Here is a 23,713-nt window from a genome sequence, read left to right on the forward strand (position 1 = left end):
GGTGGGATTGGGAGGGAGATAAGCCATAAGAGACTCTTAATCTCACAAAACAAAAACAAACAGGGTTTTGGGGGGGGAAAGGGGTAGGGTGAGGGTGGTTGGGTTATAGACATTGGGGAAGGTATGTGCTATGGTGAGTGCTGTTAAGTGTGTAAACCTGGCAATTCACAGACCTGTACTCTTGGGGCTAATAATACATTATATGTTGATAAAAAATAAAAATTAAAAAAAAGTAAGGATGAATACCCAACTTTTATATCAACATGGATGGGACTGGAGGAGATTATGCTAAGTAAAATAAGTCAAGCAGAGAAAGTCAATTATATGGTTTCACTTGTAGAGTGTAAGGAATAACATGAGAAATGAGTTGGTGGAAATCGGAGGGGGAGATGAACTATGAGAGACTGTGGACTCTGAGAAACAAACTGAGGGTTTTGGAAGGGAGGGGGGGTTGGGGTATAGGTGAGCCTGGTGGTGAGTATTAAGGAAGGCACGTGGAGCACTGGGTGTGGTGCATAAAAAATGAATCTTGGAACACTGAAAAATAAAACAAACAAACAAATAAATAAATAAAAAAGAAAGACATTGTGTCAAAAAAAAAAAAAAAACCCAACCCAGATTGACAATCTCTATCTTAATTGGACTTCTAATTATTTTTTAATTGTTTAGTCCAACTATATATAATGCAATTATATATATATGGTTGAATTTGTGGTTTGTTTTCCATTTATTTATTGACTTATTTATTTACTTTCTCCTTTACAGCTTTGTTTTGATTATTCAAATGCTTATTTTCAGTATTCTTTTTATATACTCTATTACTTTTTAGCTGTATCACTGGGGGGTTTTTTGTTTATAAATTAGTACTGTAGAAATTGTACAACCACCCTGAAATTACCACAATCTGCCATGAATTAACATCATATCATTCTTTGTAGAATGAATAAAAATCTTAAAGTATTATTTAAAAAAAGAGTGGCTGTCACCAAAAAGACAAGAAATAAAAAATGCTTGTGAGAAAAAGGAACACTTGTGCCCTGCTGGTGGGCATGTAAATTGATGCAGCCACTATGGAAAACATCATAGAGGTTCCTCAAAAAACTAAATATATAGCTACCATATAATCCAGTAGTCCTACTTCTGGGTATATAGCTGAAGGAAACAAAATCACTATATGTGAATGAATATATATGAAAGAATAAAGAATATGTGATACACACACACACACACATACATACAATAGAATATTATGAGGTGTAAAAAAGAAGGAAATCTTGCTTTTTGCAACAACAATAGATAAATCTTGAGGGCATTATGTTGAGTGAAAAGAAAAACAGTGGAAGACAAATACTGTATTATCTCATTTATATGTGTAATCTAAAAAAAAAATTCCTAAACTCACAGAAACAGAAAACAGATTGGTGGCTGTCAGTGGCAGGGGGTGAAGGGTGGAGGGAAAGCAGGGGAAGGTGGTTAAAAGGTACCAAAAGGCTTTTCAGGTAGTTCATCTCCCTTGTTTGCTCTACTCTTCCAGTTAGAAGATTAATAAGTTCTGGGGATCTAATATACAGCATAGTGACTATAATTAACAATAATATATTTTGTATATTTGAGAGCTGCTGAGAGAGCAGATTTAATTTAAAAGTTTTCATCACAAGAAAAAAATTGTAACTGTGAGGAGATGGATGTTAAACTTACTTGGTAATCATTTTTTCAATATATACATAAATCATTATGTTGTGCACCTAAAACTAATACAATGTTATATGTCAATTATATCTCAGTAAAACCGGAAGGGGGTTGGGGTGGCAGTTGCCCGTATCTCCCAAATATACACCCAGACCTTGGTGCTTCATTTCTTGAGGATTATTTTTGATACTTCATATATAGATTGCTAGACCCTGCCCCTAGATATTCTGACGAATTAAGTCTGGAATGAGGCCAGAAAATCTGTATTTCTACAGGCTTCCCAGTGATTCTGATGTAAGGCTAGGATGGAGAGCCACTGGAACAGATGACCTTTTAAAGTTAGTCATTAAGGGGACACCTGAGTGGCTCAGTGGGTTCAGGGTCTGCCTTCAGGTCTGGTTATGGAATCAAGTCCCGTGTTGTGCTCCTTGCTCAGCAGGGAGCCTGCTTCTCCCTCTGTCTGCCACTTCCCCTGCTTGTGCTTGTGCTCCCTCTCTCTGACAAATAAATTAATAAAATTTTTAATAAAAAAGAAAGTCACTAAGAGGGCGCGGACCAGGAGCATTGGGTGGGCAAGTGCTGCCCTCTAGTGTTGCCAGCTTCTTGCTGCACTTAATGCATACTGCAACCTGCTGCATGAGCCCTGGTGGTCTTGCTGCCTGACACAGCTATTGAGTTTCCTGTCCAGCTCCTGCAAATTTTAACTCTTAGGCATTAATAAAAACACTTATGTATAAAAAAAGTTGCTGCTGAATAGCACACTGTGCTTCTCTATCCCCAGAACCTCAACACATTTTAGATGTTCAGCAATATTTTCTGATACTGAGACACAGCAGTCAGAGTCATCAACTCTGAAGAGAGTCAACAACACAGAGTCAACAACTCTGAACAGTTTCCTGAAGAAATTCTACTATTACAGTAATTGTTGCACTGTGGCATAATCATGGAAGCAGATTCTAGCTTTGGCAAGAATCTGGAAACAAATGAGTGTGAATTTATGGTTGTGTATCCCTCCAGAGTCCATAGAGGCTTTTCAGGTAGTTCATCTCCCTTGTTTGCTCTTCACGATAAGCTGTGAAGCAGGAAGGGCAAATGTGAAGATCCATGCCCACATCCTTGATGTGTTCATCACATGAATGTGCCTTTGTTTGGGAAGACTCTGATCCCACAGTCCTAACTACTCAAGCACCTTTCATCAATGAGTACCAGCTCAATAAACAAACCTGTACTAAAGGCCTACTCTGCAAAAAACACCTAAGATTGTCTTTGGCTCTACCTCCTGAGTTTGGAGATAGGAACAAGGGTGAGTGAGTTGCTGGAGAGGGGTTCACAGCAGATGGTTTTAACGGCTTAGTAGTGGGCTATCTGTAAGGTAAACAGTGCACTGCTTAGAACAGGTGCAAGGTTTGCACAATCTGGTGGTTTTGTCATGGGCAGGAGGTTAGGAGGAGACTGAGAACTGTTTCAGCAGTGAGAAGGCAGCAGGAGCTGCAGGAAGCTGAGCTGGTTGGGTAGGAAATACAAAATTCTGCTCATCTTCTCTTCATCCCACTGGTGAGAAAGGGAGTGTCCTAGGGTTCTGGAGGTGGCTGAACTCATGACACCTGACACTGGACTTCTGAGACTGACAACAATTTATTAATCATATGTATTCACAGCCCAGGGTAAAAAGACACCAGTCACCATGCAGGGCCATCCATTTTCAGAACTCTTTCAACATTAGGTCATGCTAATGGAAGACAGAACTGTTGAAGTAGCCTAGAAGGCTTAAGCAGCTGCAGGAAGCAGGAGCAGTTTGGGTAGAAATAATAAAAGTTGAAGACTTTTTAATGTGCTGTTGGATCCTGTTGGCTAGGATCTTGTTGAGAATCTTAGCATCCATATTCATCAGTGATATTGGTCTGAAATTCTCCTTTTTGGTAGGGTCTTTGCCTGGTTTGGGGATCAGGGTAATGCTGGCTTCATAGAAAGAGTCTGGAAGTTTTCCTTCTGCTTCAATTTTTTGAAACAGCTTCAGGAGAATAGGTGTTATTTCTTCTTTGAAAGTTTGGTAGAATTCCCCAGGGAATCCATCAGGTCCTGGGCTCTTGTTTGTTGGGAGGTTTTTGATCACTGCTTCAATCTCGTTACTAGATATCGATCTATTCAGGTTGTCGATTTCTTCCTGGTTCAATTTTGGGAGTTTTTGGTTTTCCAGGAATGCATCCATTTCATCTAGGTTGCTTAGCTTATTGGCATATAACTGTTGATAATAACTTCTGATGATTGTTTCTACTTCCTTGGTGTTAGCTGTGATCTCTCCCTTTTCATTCATAATTTTATTAATTGGGGCTTTCTCTCTTTTCTTTTGGATTAGTGTGGCCAATGGTTTATCGATGTTATTGATTCTTTCAAAAAACCAGCTTCTAGTTTCATTGATACGTTCTACTGTATCTCTGGTTTCTACCTCATTGATTTCATCTCTAATCTTGATGATTTCCCTTCTTATGTGTGGAGTTGGTTTGATTTCTTGTTGATTCTCCAGTTCCTTAATGTATAGAGACAGTTGGTGTGTTCTGGATTTTTCAATTTTTTGAGGGAGGCTTGGATGGCTATGTGTTTCCCCCTTAGGACCGCCTTTGCTGTATGCCATAGGTTTTGGACCGAAGTGTCTTCATTCTCATTGGTTTCCATGAATTGTTTCAGTTCTTCTTTGATCTCCTGGTTGATCCAAGCGTTCTTAAGCAAGGTGGTCTTTAGCTTCCAGGTGTTTGAGTTCCTTCTGAACTTTTCCTTGTGATTGAGCTCCAGTTTCAAAGCATTGTGATCTGAAAAAAACAAAAAACAAAAAACAATAAAGATATTAAAATAGCTCAAATTCATCCCATCATCAGGGGGAGACTCTTCTTAAGTTATGTTAAATGTAAGGATGACTTTTGTTTGTGTTTTGTTCTATATAAAAAGGACACTTAAAAACATTCACTGATCCATTTCTTTCCATTTTTTATTAAATCATTTTCAGAGTATTCTTCCCCATAGCTAATAAAGAAAATCCTTCATACTAATGATTGGTAGGGATATTTTTTGCCTTTTGTTTCTGAAATTATGGTATATATACTTAACATAAAATTTACTGTTTTAACTATTTTTAATGTATAGTTCAGTGTCATTTAATACATTTACAGTGTTGTGCAGTCATCTTCACTATCCATTTTCAGAACTCTTTCAACATCCCAAATAGAAACTCTGTACCCACTGAATAATAACTCCTTAATCCCTTCCTCCCCAAACTCTAGTAAGATTGAGCCTTGATTCACGTGAATTAGTTTTATCTTTGTAACTAGGTTTGTTAAGTGTCTTGAGAGAAGACGGGTAACAACACAAATGTGTCTGTGCTTTTGATACTGCCTAGCTTAAGGTTGAACTCAGATTGAATGCTCATCACACTGTCTGATGTTAGACTGGATGCTGGAGGAAGGACCAAGTAGCACTTTCAGAGATTTTCGGCCTAAGAATTTTGGGGTATGAGACCTCTCTTATCAGGGCAAGAATTTAAGGAATTTCCGGAGTCCTAGGGTGTTGGAGGCATCTCACAATGTCGACAAGGGCCATGAAGTTAACATTAATATGTCAATCTGTGGACATAAGAGTGGTGGGTAACTGAGGTTGGACAGGAAAAAGCTTGCCCTGCCTAAAGGTATTCAAATTCAGACTTCATAAAACATTTAGCCAAACATTCCAAACATGTTGGATTGAGCCAAAGAACCACAAGTTTGTATTCCTTAATCAGAAATGTTGCCAGTGACTCATCTCCAGAATAGGCAGGATGCTAAAAGATCTGTAGAGCTATTCTGGAAAATCAAGCTCCAGAAGAGAGCCTCATTTATGTGCCTCATGGAAGGCAGTATTTACAGTCTTTTCCCACCCATCCCAAGCTTGACCATAAACTGAGAGGAACCTTTCTTTAATTCTAGAAAGTTATTTTAAAAGACAAGAGCTATATCCTTTCCTTGACATATCAGGCATGATCTTCTTCTTGGACCTCTTTTTTAAAATATTTTTTTATAAACATATAATGTATTATTAGCCCCAGGGGTACAGGTCTGTGAATCACCAGGTTTACACACTTCACAGCACTAACCATGGCACATACCCTCCCCAATGTCCATAATCCCACTCTTCTTGAGGCTCTTAATACTGACCACCAATTGCTTGTAACATCAAAATCCTGTTTTGTTTTGTTTTGTTTTTAGATTTTTATTTGTTTGTTTGAGAGAGAGAGAGAGCATGAGAAGGGGGAGGGTCAGAGGGAGAAGCAGACTCCCTGCCAACCAGGGAGCCTGACTCGGGACTCGATCCCAGGACTCCAGGATCATGACCTAAGCTGAAAGCAGTTGTTTAACCAACTGAGCCACCCAGGTACCTCAAATCCTCATTTTCTAATAGTTAACAAGACAATGCATGTCCTAGCCTCTTGTGTGTTTTTTAGTTATCTTCCCAGTATAGGTGATGTAATATAGGGTTCCTCTGACCTAGCCACTCTCTCTCTCTCTTATAGGAAATGCTGTGTACATGAAGACTAACTTATCTTAGGATAGATGCCAGACTGTTATCTTAAGAAGAGACCTAAGCCATAAGATTATAGGGAATACATGAAAAGATATATGCTGCCGGTGACCTTGGCACCTCTAGGGCCCAAGCTCTGCAACTCATACAGACAACCAGATACTTCATCTGAACACTGCATCACATGAGCTTCTCCCAGACAAATAAAGGTCTGTGATGCTCTACATGCCTTTTGAAATAGGAGAGCTTTGTGATGTAGTCTAGTGATCTGGTTCCATCTTCTGTGAGGCAGAGATGACAAGGTCTAGAATTTGGAGGCATTAAGTTCCAAGTCCCTGAAAGCCTAGGAAGAGGGATGGCTAGTGAGGTTTAGATTATGTTGACCCCTTCCTTTCTTCTGTGGGATGTTGGATATCCCTTATACACTTATGGCTCCATCATTATTATTGCATTAATTATTTGGCAAGTGAAAAAGAGCCACCAAGAATTAAGGTTGGGACCTAACAGGAGCTGTTGCCGGGTAGGGAAACACAATTACCATAACTAAACTGATTAAGCTTCAAACAAGATTTCATCCTCTTACTTTCTCCTGTTACCCTGACCCCTACATTTTTATGGGGGTTTCCTCATGGATCCCTTAATAGATCCAAATTTGGGTTGATTCTTCTGGTTGGGAGACATTCAGGACCTTGGGTAGCTAAAATGCTTTGGCTTCTAGACCTCTTATCCTTTAATCTGCTCATATTTTCTCCTGTCTCATTCTGATATCCCCACAGAACTTGTTCAGGGAGTGGGGGTAGAGGTATATAGTATAGTAGAGCCTTAAAATGAATTAGTAATAAGAGAAGGGAAATGATGGGTGAAAAAGATAGAGTAGGGAAAAGAATGGTAGGAGAGTATATAAAATTGGAATATAGAAAAAGTTTGGGAAATATTTACAGATTTTGTCTCATTTAGAGACAAAAAGTAAAAGGTACCCCCAACTTAATACTCTTAACTTTCTTGTTTTCAAGCGTCACCGGAGAGTCAAACAAAGGGCTAAAGATAGAACATCAAGAGGTAAAGTCCTAGTTTCTCCTTGGACTCCCCTTGCTATGGGCAAGATTCTCTGATTCCTGACACACTCTGACCCCTGGAACAAGTAGCCAGGTGCTCTAACCACTGAAGGCTCCTATTGCCCCAGCTGACAAATTCTCCCAGAAGACTTTCTTGGGTGGGAAATCAGAGCCTAGGAATGTCCCAAAATTCTCTACCTTACACCTGCCCCTGGGAATGAAGAATGAGGAAGAATGAGGAAGTAGGACAGAAGCCTTTTTTTTTTTTTTTTTTTTTTTATAGTTTTACCACCCTGTGGAAGTCACCTCATGTCTCAGTCCATGATCCAGGAAATGGGAGTCTCATGATCCTGCCTCACTCACAGTGTGGTTGTGATGATCAAGTGAAATTGGGTCCAGGACAGCATGTTGCAATGGATTAAGTTGTACACAGACATGCCTTAGAGCATTGACTCTTGGGGTTTTCAATCTGCTCTTACTCAAGGCCTTCAGCTTCCTACAGGATATCCCTGCATCCTCTCATTTCTTGTAACACTGTTGTGTTTTTTCAGCTAGGAAACATTCCCGAGAAGAAACTGAGAAGCCGTGGGAGCTGCTGTCTATCATGAAAAGGTGATCCCTTCTTTGTGGTCTCCAAACTCTCAGCCTGGCCTGTGATGATTTCTCTGCTTGGCCTGGGGCAGGGAGGAGAAGAGGGATAATGTCTGGGAGGGAGTCAGACACAGTGGATGGTGAAGACTGGTTGAGAGGGTTGCCAGGGCAGAGGGGATCAGGTGTCTCAGGTAGGAGGAGTCTCCCAGTTCTGCTCTGGCTAGGTTCACAGTGGTCCTGAAATTCAGGATTTCACTACTATGTGATTCACTGAAGATGCTACATGAGTTTGCACTCAGCCACAGACAAGTTATCCAGTCAAGAGAATAGGCAAATGCCTGCACAAATAAATGACCATGCCATATTCCCTTTACAGTTACAGCTATTCAAGGGCAGACCCCTGGGAACCTACTGATATTGTTTTGTCTTCAGGGAGGCCAACTCCTGGGACAGCCCTCAGAAACGAGCCTGTCATCCTCTTAAAAGCTCCAGGAATGGGACTGGCTCTCAAGAGATGCTATGTATAGGATCTAGGACACTCCATAATCCCCAGAATGTGGAGTTCCCACAAAGACCTCATTTTCCACAGTTTAGGAATATGAATGCCAGACTATGGCCTTCTTAATCCCAGATGAGTCTGACTCTCCGTTCTCCCTGGTAATGTTCCTGGTGATGCCCCATCAGCTAACCATTGGCTGCCCACTTCTGCCTTGTTCCTTTTTCCTGGTTCAGCTTCTCAACATAGATCAACAGAGAATGTACCCCACCTCCTAGTCTCTCGTGGCCCTGCATTTCCATGGATTGTCTGAGACCTTGCCCAACAAGCTCCAGACCCTCAGCCCAGCCCAGCCAACATAACTTAACTATAGCATTTTCCTAGGAGGAAAAGAGGGGTGGATAAACACCCTGGGGGTATAGGCCCAAAGGTTCCCAGGACTATGGGAGGGTGAACCAAATCTCCAGGGCACACATATTCAAAGAGGCAGGTGTTAGGATGCCTGGGTGGCTCAGACGGTTAAATATCTCACTCTTGCTGTCAGCTTGGGTCTTAATCTCAGGGTTCTGAGTTCAAGCTCTGCTCTGAGCTCCATGCTAGGTGTGGAGCCTATTTAAAAAAGCAAACCAAGCCAAACAAACAAAGAGGCAGGTGTCACTCCATCAGTAACTGTTGCCATCTTCCCTTCCCAGCCAGGGCTGGCTTCCTAAGGAGGGAAGTGTGAGGCGGCTCCTGTGTGCAGATCCTTCCTGCCCCATCTGCAATGCTGTGGCTCTAGAGATTCGGCAGTTGCTGGCGGGTGAGAACACCCTGATCTCTCCCCCTTCATCGGGGCCATCGCAGGGCTCCTCTTGCCTGGAGATTTTGTCCATGTCTAGTCTCTCTTTGGAGCAGAGTCAGGGTTCCCTGCTCTCCAAAGATCTTTCACTTCCATCTGTAACCCCCACAAAGTTACAATTAACGGATCAGAAATCCTTAACACAGTCAGCTGCCCAATCAACCAGTGTCAGCCTCCAAGATCACCAGGCTGAACTCCTTCAGCGAAGGAAAGGATTTGAAGTGCCAGATGTGTCCAGGGATGCAGGAGCTCGGTCTTCTTCAAGTGAGGAGCCTAGGATTCCTGTGAATCAGGAGGACAAGAGGAAGAGCCACTCTGAATGTGTGCTGGAAAAACAAGGTCAGCTGCCCTTGAATATCTGATTCTCTTTCTTTCCCTGAATTCAGAAGTCATGAACCTGAAACACCCCATTGCCTTGCATGTGCCTATTTCCCCAAACCTTAAGTACACGTATATAAATGCATGCACTTCTATACCTGAGGGCTTCCAAGATCTTTAGAAGAGTTCCTCTGACAGTTTATAACACATAGCCTCAGATACTTTCCAAGCCTGGGAGGAAAAAAACCAGTCATTTCTTTAATCATAATGCTACCTCTAAGGCCGCTATTGAAAATATGGGGTATCTTCCTGATCCTGGGTTCATGAGAGTTGAGCCATTCCACCCAAACTTTCTGGTTTATAGAAGGATCCACTATGAACCCAGAGCAAATACCACTGCAAGCAAATCCCAAACTCCATAGCTCTGGCTCTACCCTCTACTACATTTCAATTTCTAAGTGGTCTCTATCCATTGCCTGGAAGACCTACTGAGGCTGCAGTGTGCTATCTGCAGCAGAAACATAGCTACCTTTCTGTGGTTCCTCTTTTCTACACAATGAGTCCTCAGTCTCCCCATAAAGATCTCTCCACAAAAGGGAAGCCCAGTCCCCTTATTCTTCAAGAATTTCTTCATAATCTCTCTACTGTCTAAAATTTCCTTCACCTAAGTTAGCCCCACCTTCTTTCCACATTCCCAAATTTGGGCTTCTCCATCTGACTAACAACGAACCCATTTCAATATCTCATTTCCTCCTCTGGCCAAGTGTGAAGACTTAGAGCAGCACCAGCTGCAAAGGCAGCTATATCTTCAGTGGGGTTTGCCAGCTGTTGCCCAGAAATCTCTGTAGGTGCAGAGAACCATATAAAATAAGCCCTGAGACATGGTTCCGCTTGTCCCCAGGGGCCTACCTGTTAGGAGAAACCCCTTTCAGTCTGCAAGAGGGAGGTGGTGTTTCCCTGGAACATGCCCAAAGCTGCTTGAGTTCTACTTTCAGAAGTTGTTGATTTAGCAAATTGATTCACTATTGCAAGGGCCTGCCCCCAAAGATCCAGCAGTCCAAACAGTTGCTCCTATCTCCTCCTGACCAGCAGCCCCTGCCCCAGAGCAGCACACTGACCAATGTGAGTGTCCCCCTAGCTTGCAGACCTAGAGGCCAATGGAGATAGTGAGTTGTTTTGATCCACTGTGGCAGCAGGGCCAGTCCACAGTTGCTTGCCCAGGCTAAGGCACTGTTGCAGAGATACGGTGACTACAGGTGTGGGGAAAACTGCTGGGGCAGTTTTCATGTTCACATTTGCAGCTGTTGGGACTAGAAATCATTGGGCCTGCAGCATTCCAAGGGCCTGACAATAGCTTGGTTCCCTTGTGCTCAGAAAGAAAGTTTCTAGATGTAGTGGTAGCTGTCAGCCCCTACATGGATCAGGAAGCCACATCCTCAACACTGATAGGCCTTGACCAGCAGCAACAAGCCCCACTTGATGCTGTCACTGATCATTCTGGTCAGCACCTGCCTGGGTATCTTCCCACGGGGCCACTGAGAAACTGGAGACAAGTTTTGGCCTTACTGTCAGGGCTGCCAGCTTTTTATTATGTGGCTTTCTCCAAGGCCATGACCACAGAAATCACTGGCCAATCTGCATTCACAGAGATGTGCCTGGGGCTTTTGAGGGCCCAGTATAACCTATGACTCAATATCATCTAAACATCAATGTATAAGTCCTGGGCCAGGTTTTCAAGATGCCAGTGAGACTTGTTCTGACAATATATAAGCATTCCAGGTTGAAGTATAGGTGAATGGAGATGGTGCCTCTAAAGAGCCAGACATATTGCTGCCCCCTGTTCACTCAAGATATCCATCTTGCCCAAACTTAATTTTAATCTGAAAAATTCCTGTAGATACATTTGGGAAGTCTTATAAAGAAAAAGGAGTCCAGGAACAAATTGTGGCTGTCCCAAGGAATATCTAGAAGTCCTTTCAGAGTCTAAACAAGCAAGGAACAACATTGCTCCAGGATCTCCCCATCCCACCAGGCATCATCCCATGGGCTCTAGAATGTTCCACCTTAAAGAATAGCTTGCAGATAAACTAAGACAGTGCAGGAGAACCAAAAGCAAGCTAGTCCCAACTGGCTTCCAAGATCTCACAACCCACTGGCGACACAACAGGGGCCCAGATGCTTTGCATTCACCTGGAGGCCATGTGAACAAACTCAGCCTGGAGGAGCCCTGGAACACTTATCCCTGCAAAGGTGAGCACAACTCCCTACCCCAGCAGAGAGAACAAAGGATCCAGGAAGACTTAAAGCAACAGAGAATCACAGACAAGGGGGGTTCAGTTTTGAAGCTCTCCCTAGCCAGAGAAAACATCTACTCTGCTGAGGCCAGGAGGGACACTTATAAATAGAACTCTTAGTGCCCCTGACTTCCCAAATGTATCTCCAGGATCTTTCTCAGGTAGGATTTTAGTTAGGTCAAGATAGTTTCCTTGAGTGAGTTGGAACTAGTAAGGATCTGTCTGGATCTGCAGAGCCACTATTTCTATCCTCTCAGCTGACTTATCCCTGTCAGCACCTTCACAAGTTTCCCCTTCACTTTGAGTTCCTAGAGTATCCCCTAGGATTCCTTGGGTCAAAAGGCCAGATGAGAATGGTCTGCAAGGCTGTTAAAGCAGGCTGAATGACCTCATCCAAATAAGGATTCCTCAGAATGCCAAAACTAGAGTCCCAGAGCTTAATGGGCCAGACCTTACATGGCCAATTTACTGGGTAATTATTTGCTGGAGCAAACTGTTAAGTCCAGCATTTAAAGTGACCACATTTTTGAGATCCTAACTTTGCAGGGCCAAAATTTATAGGGCCACACTTTCTAGGGTCAAAAGCTACAGGGTCTAGTAAAAGCAGCCCATATTCACAAGATCTCATTCTTCCAGAAGCTGCAGAAGCTGGCTTGGAAGATAAGGTGAAGCACTTTCCACACTGGATTAATCCTGAGATGAAAGGTCAAGGGCATAAAGAATCCATTCTCCTCTCTAAGGATGAAACAGTTCCCAAAACCATGACAAAAAAGGTTGAGAAGACTCCATCCCTGACTGGACACCCTGTGAGAGGAGCCAAGTTGGAGAAGAAAACAGAGGAGGAGGGCATGACCTTCTTTGATGCCCCCCAGTCTCTGGACAATGAACTCAAGGAACAATCCCTTCAGCCCAGACACTCCTGGTTCCTGTGCCCTTCCCGAGATGGCTCCAAGCATTGTCCTCAGCTGACTTTTGCCACTCAACTAGAAAATCCACCCCACTTCTCAGCTCTCACCTCAGCAGAAGGCACTGATCTACACAAAGAGAATACCCAGTCCAGGAAAAAGGAGTTCATAGGTTCCCAATCCTCTGCACGCCCATGAAAAAGGCTGTCATCATTTCTGTTAATGTGCAGGTGAGGCAGGACCCTCTCCAAATATACTCTATACCTCTAAGCAAAGAACCCTCTGTTTCTGCTTCCTTATTTCTAAGGTTGTGTGTGATATAGAGAGTAAAGAAGGTATATAATACTTGACATACAGAATAGGAGCTTAAATATGTATTTCAAATAGATCAGCATTTTCCATACAACTCTTTCAGTCCCAATCTGAACTATGGATTGGGAGACTTCAGCAAAGAAGGAAGACCCTTGTCCAAGGTGCATGGAAGGTGCACCAGGCTTGATTTCTATCATGTCTTCCTGTGGCATCTATGAGCCCTATAGGAGCAATGTGGACATTAAATAGTATAAGAAGTAGCAGCCAGGAATCTAGTGCATTTTTGGCCCATAGGCACAATTCACCAATAACTTCTTTATATGCCCAGAGTCTGAAGGGAGGTTTTTTTACAGGAGTGTCACATTGCTCATCCTTGATAAACACAAAAGCATACAGGTAATGTGACATGTGTCAGAAGCAAATGATAGACTCTCCCCTCTCTGAACGCTGTTATTACTGATTAGATCTTTAAAAGGACTAATCATCTGGGAGTCTGCTGCAGCCTGTTGCCAGTTTGACCCCCATTGCCTTTCAGTTGCATGGAATAAATGCCTCCTAGAATGAAGATCAGTTGAAGAGAAGGTTCCCAAAAAGATCACAATAAAAATGACTTTGACCTGAGTCTTAACATTCAATAGTTCAAATATTCAACCACTATGTGCCAGTACTATGCCAGACACTAGGAGCACAACAATGAACAACAGGCCTTCCTCCATTGAGCTTATGGACTCATGGAGTAGACAGTCAAATAAAAAGCTACTAAAGCACTTTGATAAAGACGGGTTAGAGGAGGTAGGTGAAAATACACAGGAGGGCACTTAAACTAATGTGGTAGGGGGAGGGGGTTCATGGAAATTTTCTTAGAAGTGGTGATATGTAGACTGAATTTCAAAGGATAAGAAGTTTCCAGGAAGGAAGTGGAGAGTCTCTGGGTTTCCCGCAGCCTGAGTGTACAAATTGTGCAAATGTATGGTGTCAAACAAATGGATATGCTTATGTAAGAGAACAGTAACTTGCTGGAGAAGTGCTTATAATAATCAAAAGCATATTAAAACTTGAGGGATCAGAATGAGATTGCCAAGCTGGGGAATGGATGGCATTCACTCATGCATTTTTTTCATTTCTTCAACTAATACTGAGCACCTACTATAGGCCACACACCTGTATAAGCACTGAGTATACAGCAATGGACAAAAGAGGAAAAAACAATGTCTTCAATGAGCTTACGTTGATGGTACACTAGGGAGGGAGAGAAAAGAAGCATAAGTAGGGGCTTCTGGGTGGCTCAATCGGTTAAGCATCTGCCTTTGGCTCAGGTCATAATCCCAGATATAGATAGAGCCCCACATTGGGCTCCCTGCTCAGCAGGAGGCCTGCTTCTCCCTCTTCCTCTCCCTCTGCTGCTCCCCCTGCTTGTGCTCTCTCTCTCTCTCTGTCAAATAAATAAAATAGTTTTTAAAAGAAGCATAAGTAAAAAATGCAATATGTAGAAGGTGACCAAATACGTAAGAGGTAAGAAGTTTGGGGAAGATTTAAGTGGGGTGCAGTTTAAAATAGAGATTTCAGGGCAAGTCTCACAAAAAAATGTGGGCATGGGTGTACCTGTGTGTCCTTTGGCTCAGGTCATGATCCCGGGTCCTGGGATCGAGCCCCTAGATGCATTGGACTCCCTGCTCAGTGGAGAGCCTTTTTCTCCCTCTCTTCTCCACTCATGCTGTCGCTATCCGCCCTTCTCTCAAATAAATAAATCTTTTTTTTTTTTTTTCTTCCAAAATGTGGGCATATGGGATGCTTGGGTGGCTCAGTCAGCTAAGCACTTGCCTTTGGCTCAAGTCATGATCCCAGGATCCTGGGATCGAGTCACTCATCAGATTCCTTGCTCACAGGGAGCCCACTTCTCCCTCTGCCTGCTGCTCCCCCTGCTTGCACGCTCACACACTCTCTCTTTCTCTCTGACAAATAAACACCATTTTTTAAAATATAGGCATGGACTAGAGAGAGGTGAGAGAGTAAATCACATACGTAACTGAGGAAATTTCATGTCAGACATGGATAACTGAGGAACTTTCATGTCAAACATGAATAGTCTGGAGGCTGGAATATGCCTAAGCTATTCCAAGGAAGAAGCACAGTGAGCCCAAAGCAGAGTTAGGGGGAAAGTAATGGTGGACAAAGAGCAGTAAAGGAGCCAAATGGGGTAAGGCCTAGAAGGTCACTGCAAAGTCTTTGATTTTTGAGTAAATGGAAGTTGCTGTTAGAGGATCTGCTTAGATCTCCCTTGTGTTTTAAAAAGTCACTTAGGCTGAGTTGCTAACAGCAGTGTTGGGGATATAGAGTTGGAGAGACACAAGGAGATTAGTTATGAGATTATTCCAGTAATCTTAGCAGAAGGGCTAGAAGTGTTTAGATGCTGGATTCATTTTGAGGTACAGACAATAGGATACTTATATCCACTTGCTGATACATTGGATGTGGACATTTAGGAAAAAAAAAAATCAAGGATAATGCCAATGTTTCTGGCCCAATTTTCTGGCAATATGGAGTTACCATTAACTGATATGAGAAATGCTAGGACTGGAGCAGAGTGATATGTGTGATTGGATGGGGAGAGTGGTAATCAGGACTTCACTTTCTTTTAATTTTTTAAAATTGTGTTCAATTAGGAGTTCACGTTTACATAGAGATAGATACTGAACATTCAAGTGTATATATTGATTAGACAATTTGAGCATATGATCCTGGAATTCATGGAAGTGCCCAGGTTTTAGGCAGACAGACAACTAGATAAATAGATATACATAGATGATGATGATGATGATGATGATGATCCTGGAATTCATGGAAGGTCCCAGGTTTTAGGCAGACAGACAACGAGATAAATAGATATACATAGATGATGATGATGATGATGATGATGATGATTTTAGGCAGACAGACAACTAGATAAATAGATATACATAGATGATGATGATGATGGTGGTGGTGGTGGTGGTGGTAGTGATGGTCATGATATAGATAGATAGGTAGATAGGTAGATAGATGTATTTAAAACCATAAACCATGTGACTAGGCTAGAGAGACAGAAAAATTATTACATTGGTATGATGAGTGCTATGATATATGGGGTCCTGTCCCCAAAGGAGGTACTTAGCAGATAAGGAGAACCCTGAGGTCTCAAAAAAGTTGTCACAATAAAAGTGACCTTGAAAGACATCTTACATTCAACAATTAAAATATTTGAGTATGTACTGTGTTACAGTACATACTGTACTGTATGTACAGTATGTACTATGGCAAGCATAACAGTCACCAAGACACAGGCCTTGCCTTTATGCAGATCATGATCTCCTGGGTGGATAGTCTCACATGCCCAAATTGGCTAATCAAAATAAATACATGGATGTGCAACATTCATCTCATAAGTGAACTTCTGATTCCTTGTGTCCCTCTCCCACAGAATCACACATACCAGACATACCACACATAGAAAGACAGAAGCTGCCCTGAGTGGAAGATATGGATCTATGTTTTGGACAGAAGGTGGTACCTCTGCATTCCCACCTTCTGACCTACCACACAGGAGCCAAAAGCTAAAGGAAGTGCAGGAAGTGCTCTAATCTCCCTATGATGTGGTATGGGGGACTATAGGACACTCCTGCTTCACTGATTGGTAAGGAAATCCCGGATGACTCAGTATCCCATCAAACCACGAGGTGGTGGCAGGACTGTCTTCCACTGACAGGACCTAATGTGTCCACTGCTCGCAAGATGCAGAAAAGCCAGGGTGGGAAGAAGCATGAATGTGTCCCTCCTCTGAATGATGATTTTGTGCCTAATGGATGGCGTCTCAGCCCCTGTTGTGGCCCTCAGGGTGAGGAGGCACAACGCCCAAGCCTGCTGAGCCAACACCCTCCAGGTGTTTTCCTAAAGCATCCCCAGAGATCATAGGAGGTCCTGTGACAGACACATCCTCACGGCCTGGTAGGAGTTGGGCAGAGAGCCATGTAGGAGGATGCCCAGGAGAAGGAATGTGACTCAGAAGGGTCACAGCAGCATCAGGAGAAAAGCCAAGGTTAATGTGCACACATCCTGGATCCTGGCTTAAGTGGAGCAGGTCCTTCCCATGGTCCCCCTCAGTCTCCTACTTGCCCCCAGTAGATTCCTATCACAGAAGTTTCAAACAGCTGACCATAACAGCTAGACTTTTGTTCCTGCTTCCCTCCACTGTGGCAGGGAGGTCATAGAATATTCTGAGCACAGGAGTAAGTGTGTGAGACTTCATTTCCTTGCTCTTGCTCAGTTCTGTCTTGCTATGAACATGTGTTGAAACTCCTGCCCTACTCAAATTCCTAACCTGTTGGAGATGCTTAGAGGCACTCAGTTATCTTTGCTTATCCACTCAAAATTCTAGTCTCCCTACTCTGTAGGTCTTTGGGTAAAATGTGCCTTGTCCCTAAATTCTCACATCATCTGAATCTCATCCTCCTTTCCACAGCCTCATCTCTATTTTTGTCCTAACTTCCCATTGCCACCTTATACTTGCTCTTCTGTGTCCAGGCTGAATCCCTGGCAGGATGGTAGTAATATATGAACATAGTAGTGAAAAAAAGCAAGTTATAAAAATAATCGTATTACAATCTCATTTTTTTAAATTACAGATTTTATTTTTATTTTTATTTTTATTTTTATTTTTAAAGATTTTATTTATTTATTTGACAGAGAGAAATCACAAGTAGATGGAGAGGCAGGCAGAGAGAGAGAGGGAAGCAGGCTCTCCGCTGAGCAGAGAGCCCGATGCGGGACTCGATCCCAGGACTCTGAGATCATGACCTGAGCCGAAGGCAGCGGCTTAACCCACTGAACCACCCAGGCGCCCCTTTATTTTTATTTTTTAACTTTATTTTTTCCGTGTTCCAAGATTCATTGTTTATAAATCACACCCAGTTTTTATTTTTAGAGCAGTTTTATGTTTGCAGAAATATTGAGCGGCAAGTACAGGGAATTCCCATATATCTCTTTCCACCCTTGACCACATACAGTTTCCCTTCTTTTAATATTTTGCATTTAGTGTGGTAAATTAAAATTGATGAGCCAATATTGATACATTATTATTAACCAAGGTTCATAGTTTACATTAGGTTTCATTCTTTGTATTATACATGCTATGGGTTTTAACCAATGTATAATGATGTGTATCTACCATTAAGGTATCATACAGAATAGTTTCTGTGCCCTAAGAATTCTGTGTATTCCACTTATTCATTCCTTTTTCCCTTCCTCCAAACCCTTGGCAACCTCTGATCCTTTTATTTTTTTAATGTTTCTTTTTTTAAAAAAATTTTTGTTTCTTTTCAGCGTTAACAGTATTCATTGTTTTTGCACCGCACCCTGTGCTCCATGCAATCCATGCCCTCCATAATACCCATCACCTGGTTCCCCCAATCTCCCACCCCCTGCCCCTTCAAACCCCTCAGATTGTTTTTCAGAGTCCATAGTCTCTCATGGTTCACCTCCCCTTCCAATTTCCCCTAACTCCCTTCTCCTCTCCATCTCCCCTTGTCCTCCATGCTATTTGTTATGCTCCACAAATAAATGAAACCATATGATAATTGACTCTCTCTGCTTGACTTATTTCACTCAGCATAATCTCTTCCAGTCCCGTCCATGTTGCTACAAAAGTTGGGTATTCCTCATTTCTGATGGAGGCATATCGACCACATCTTCCTTATCCATTTGTCCGTTGAAGGGTATCTTGGTTCTTTCCACAGTTTGGTCACCATGGCCATTGCTGCTCCTTTTTAAAAACTGTGGTAAAATATACATATAACATGAAATTTACTACTTTAATAATTTAAAAAATTTTAAAAAGATTTTATTTATTTGAAAGATGCCGCTACCACAGAGAGGGAACACAAGCAGGGGGAGTGGGAGAGGGAGAAGCAGGCTTCTCACCAAGCAGGGAGCCCAATGCAGGGCTCAATCCCAGGACCCTGGGATGATGACCTGAGCTAAAGGCAGAGGCTTTAACCCACTGAGCCACCCAGGCCCCTATTTTAACCGTTTAAAAAAATTATTTATTTATTTATTTGACAGATCACAAGTAGGCAGAGAGGCAGGCAGAGAGAGAGAGGAGGAAGCAGGCTCCCCACTGAGCAGAGAGCCTGACTCGGGGCTCAATCCCAGGACCCTGGGATCATGACCCAAGCTGAAGGCAGAGGCTTTAACCCACTGAGCCACCCAGGTGCCCCTATTTTAACCATTTTTAAGTGTATAATTCAGTAGCATTAAGTACATTCAGTGTTGTATAACCATCATCACTATTTCTAAAACTTTTTCATCAACCCAAACAGAAACTCTGTACTCATTAAACAATAACCCTCAACTTCCTCCCCACCCACCCCAGTGCCTGGTAACTTCTATTTTCTGTCTCTATCAATTTCCTTATTTTAGTTACTTCATATAAGAGAAATCATGCAATATCTGTCCTTTTGTGTCTGGCTTATTTTTTTTTAATTTATTTTTTATTTTCAGCATAACAGTATTCATTATTTTTGCACCACACCCAGTGCTCCATGCAATCTGTGCCCTCTATAATACTCACCACCTGGTACCCCTACCTCCCACCCCCCGCCCCTTCAAAACCCTCAGATTTGTTTTTCAGAGTCCATAGTCTCTCATGGTTCACCTCCCCTTCCAATTTCCCCTAACTCCCTTCTCCTCTCCATCTCCCCTTGTCCTCCATGCTATTTGTTATGCTCCACAAATAAGTGAAACCATATGATAATTGACTCTCTCTGTTTGACTTATTTCACTCAGCATAATCTCTTCCAGTCCCATTCATGTTGCTACAAAAGTTGGGTATTCATCCTTTCTGATGGAGGCATAATACTCCATAATGTATATGGACCACATCTTCCTTATCCATTCATCTGTTGAAGGGCATCATGGTTCTTTCCACAGTTTGGCGACCGTGGCCCTTGCTGATATAAACATTTTTTTAAAGATTTTATTTATTTATTTGACAGAGAGAGAGATCACAAGTAGGCAGAGAGGCAGCCAGAAAGAGAGAGAGAGGGAAGCAGACTCCCCACTGAGCAGAGAGCCTGATGCGGGGCTTGATCCCAGGACCCTGAGATCATGACTGGAGCCAAAGGCAAAGGCCCAAACCACTGAGCCAATCAGGCACCCCTGTGTCTGGCTTATTTGCATCTGACATAATGTGTTCAAGTTTCATCTATATTGTACGTGTATCAGAATTTAATTTCTTTTTATTGCTAAATATTCCACATTGTGTTTATGTTATATTTTGCTTATCCATTTACCCATTAATGGGCAACTTGGATTGTTTCCTCTTGTAGCTACTGTGAGAAAAGCTGCTAGGAACATTTGTGTCCTGGCTTTATGTTTCTTTGGATAGAAGTGGAAGTGGAATTGTTGAATCATATGGTAATTCTGTGTTTAACTTTTAGAGAAACTGCTACCAAATTGTTTTTACAACAGCATTTTGCATTTCCACCAACAATGAATGAGAGATCTTATTGGTCCACATCCTTACTAGCATTCATGGTTAGTGTTCTGGATTTTGGCCATTCTAATAACTGTGTAGTGGTATATCATAGCGGTTTTAATTTTCAATTCTCTAATGACATATAATGTTGAATATCTTTCTGCATCTTCTTTTGGTGAAGGGCTCAAGTCTTTTGACCATTTTTAAAATTCTTATTGTTGAGTTTTAATAATTTTTTTGTATATTTTGGATATCAGTCCTTTATCAGTTATGTCTTTAACACAAATTTTCTCCAAGTGTGGCTTGCTTTTTCATTCTCTTAGCAGTGTCTTTTGGAAAGAAGTTTTTAGTTTTAATGCAGTTCAGGTTAATTTTTTTCGCAGATTTTGCTCTTGATGATGCATCTAAGAAGTCATCATCAAGGTCATATGGATTTTCTCATAATCTCATACTTGAAAGAAAAAAATATGTTTCCATTTTTCATCTTTTGTTAATTTGTGTTTTCTGATTTTTACATTGCAAATTAATTACAAACTTTATTATATAATTTTAAAATCCCAGATTTGGCAACAAGGTAGCTTCTTTTAGTTTTACATATAGCACTCTGTGACCCAGAAGACAAAATTTTACCACTTTGAGTTTCAGTTTCCCTATCTATCAGTGAGTACTGAAACAGAGATATCACAGAGTTCCCGTTTTGTCATAACATCTAGCATACTCATACTTTTTTTCAACTGGTTTAAAACATCCATGGACTAAATCGGAGCATGCAGCCAGGATTCTCTCTAGAATCCAGTCATGGGGCAGGGGAGGACTGTGTGCATATGTGTAAACATTTTTTAGGCTATTCACCTAGGATTTTATTGAAGTAAGAAGGTGGGTCTATAGTTTCCAGACACTGTCCACATGCCTCATGAGCACCAGCTGTGCTCTGTGGTTAGGTGGGAAAGCAGGTCCCTATGAGAGGAATAGGCACACCACACCAGAGAGGAGAATGTGAAACTGACATACAATCTGGAACATAAATTAGTACAGCCACTATGGAAAACAGTATGGAAGATCCTCACAAATTAAAAATAGAAATACTATAAGATCCAATAATTCCTACTATTGGGTATTTACCCAAAGAAAATGAAAACATTAATCCAAAAAGTAATATGCACCCCTTTATTTACTGCAGCATTATTTCCAATAGCCAAGATACGGACGCAACCTAAATGTCTATCAATAGATGAATGGATAAGGAAGATGCAGCACACACACACACCCCTTATGTATATAATGGAATATTATACAGCCATAAAAAAGATGAGATTGAAATATTTACTGCTAAATATTCCACTTTGTGTATATGTTATATTTTGCTTATCTGGATGCCATATGATTTCACTAATATGTGGAATTGAAAAAAATGAATAAACAAAAAAGCAGAATCAGGTCTATAAATACAGAGAACAATCTGATAGTTTCCTGAGGGCAACAGGTGGGGTTGTTGGGCAAAATGGGTAAAAGGAGAGGGAGATACAGCGTAAAGAATACAGTCAGTGATATTGTAATAGTGATGTATATGGACAGATGGTACCTATACTTGCGAACATTGCATAAACTTGAATCACTATACTATATACTGGAAACTAATATAGTATTTTGTGTCAATTATACACAAAAAATTTAATTTAAAAATCTGCTCTGCCTCTCTCCCCTGCACTCTCACACACACACTCTCTCTCAAATAAAGAAATCTTAAAAAAAAAAAAAAAAAAAAAAGGCAGGATGGTTTAATGGGTTAAGCCTCTGCCTTCGGCTCATGGATGGAGCCCCGCATCAGGCTCTCTGCTCAGCAAGGAGCCAGCTTCCCCTCCCCCTCTCTTCCTGCCCTCTCTGCCTACTTGTGATTTCTCTCTGTCAAATAAATAAATTAAAAAAAAAAAAAAAAGGCAGGGTGGAGCACCTAGGTGATGCAGTCAGTTAAGCATCTGACTGGTTTCAGCTCAGGTTGTGATCTCAGGGCATGAGATCGAATTCCCAGTCAGGCTCCCTGCTCAGTGTAGAGTGTGCTTGAGACTCCCTCTGCCTCTCCATGCTGTGCACTCTCCTGTGTGTGTTCTCTCTCTCTCTCTTTCTCTTTAAATAAATTAAATTTATTTAAATTAATTTATTTCTCTAAAATAAATAAATCTTTAAAAAGGGGGGGAGGGGCACCTGGGTGGCTCAGTCTGTTGAGCCACTAAGTCTTGGCTTTGACTCAGGTCATGATCTCAAGGTCCTAGCATTGAGCCCCATGATGGGCTCCTCACTCATCTTGCAGTCGGCTTGGGATTCTCTCTCCCTCTTCCTCTGCCCCTCCCTCCACTTGGTCTCTCTCTCAAAAAAACAAAAACAAAAAGCTGACAAACAATCCTTCATTGTGGACTTCCTCATGATCAATTATTATTTCCAAGGCCACACTTTTTCTCAGAAGCCTTTTGTGGTAAGCCTTTCAGATTTTTATTTCAGATTTTGTTTTGTTTTTGTTTTTGGAGAGAGCAAGCGAATAAGCAAGCACAAGTGGAGGGCAGAAGGAGAGGGGGAGAGAGAATTATTTTTGTATAGGTATATTCACAGCAGCTTTATTTACAATAGCAAAAAATGAAAACCTTAGTGTTAACGTTCACACAATGGATTACTATTCAGCAATAACAAAAAAGAACACACTAGAGAAGAAAAACTAAGGTGAAAAAAATCATAAATTATTATTACTTATAGGCTAGGCACTGGCTGAAAAAGGATACAAGGGAACATTCTGGGGTGTTGGAAATGTTCTATACTGTAATATCCTTTTGTCAAAAGTATACAGTTTAGTGTATGAATTAAATTATACACTTTAGTGTATGTAAATATTACCAAAAAAGAACCATATATTAATGATGATGATGATGATGATGATGATGATGATGATAGAATGAAAGTGGTAGAGAATGGGTGAAAGTATAAATGATATAAAAATGGCAGAATATTGGGGTACCTGGGCAATGTCGTTGGTTAAGCGTATGACTCATCTCAGATCATGGTCTGAGATGGTTTCATCTTGGTCATGGTCTGAGATGGTTTCATCTCAGGTCATGGTCTTGGGGTCCTGGGATTGAGAACCCCCCCTACATCGTGCCCTCAGCATAGTGTCTGC

The 23,713-nt window shown here is 41.6% G+C and overlaps 1 protein-coding gene across 1 annotated transcript in view; it reads left to right on the plus strand.

Moving 5' to 3' along the window:
• The window catches only part of SPATA31F3 (SPATA31 subfamily F member 3), an 86,304-nt gene extending 73,279 nt beyond the window's left edge, over nt 1–13,025 (plus strand). Inside the window, exons 3-6 of the mRNA XM_059141227.1 lie at nt 7,248–7,293; nt 7,841–7,901; nt 9,069–9,553; nt 12,463–13,025. Coding sequence (XP_058997210.1) covers nt 7,248–7,293; nt 7,841–7,901; nt 9,069–9,553; nt 12,463–12,929 — 1,059 coding nt within the window. The 3' untranslated portion in view covers nt 12,930–13,025. The remainder of the gene's footprint in view (nt 1–7,247; nt 7,294–7,840; nt 7,902–9,068; nt 9,554–12,462) is intronic.
• Nucleotides 13,026–23,713: the final 10,688 nt, after the last annotated feature.

This window comes from Mustela lutreola, chromosome 12 (genome assembly GCF_030435805.1).
Source record: "Mustela lutreola isolate mMusLut2 chromosome 12, mMusLut2.pri, whole genome shotgun sequence".
NCBI classification, from domain to species: domain Eukaryota; kingdom Metazoa; phylum Chordata; class Mammalia; order Carnivora; family Mustelidae; genus Mustela; species Mustela lutreola.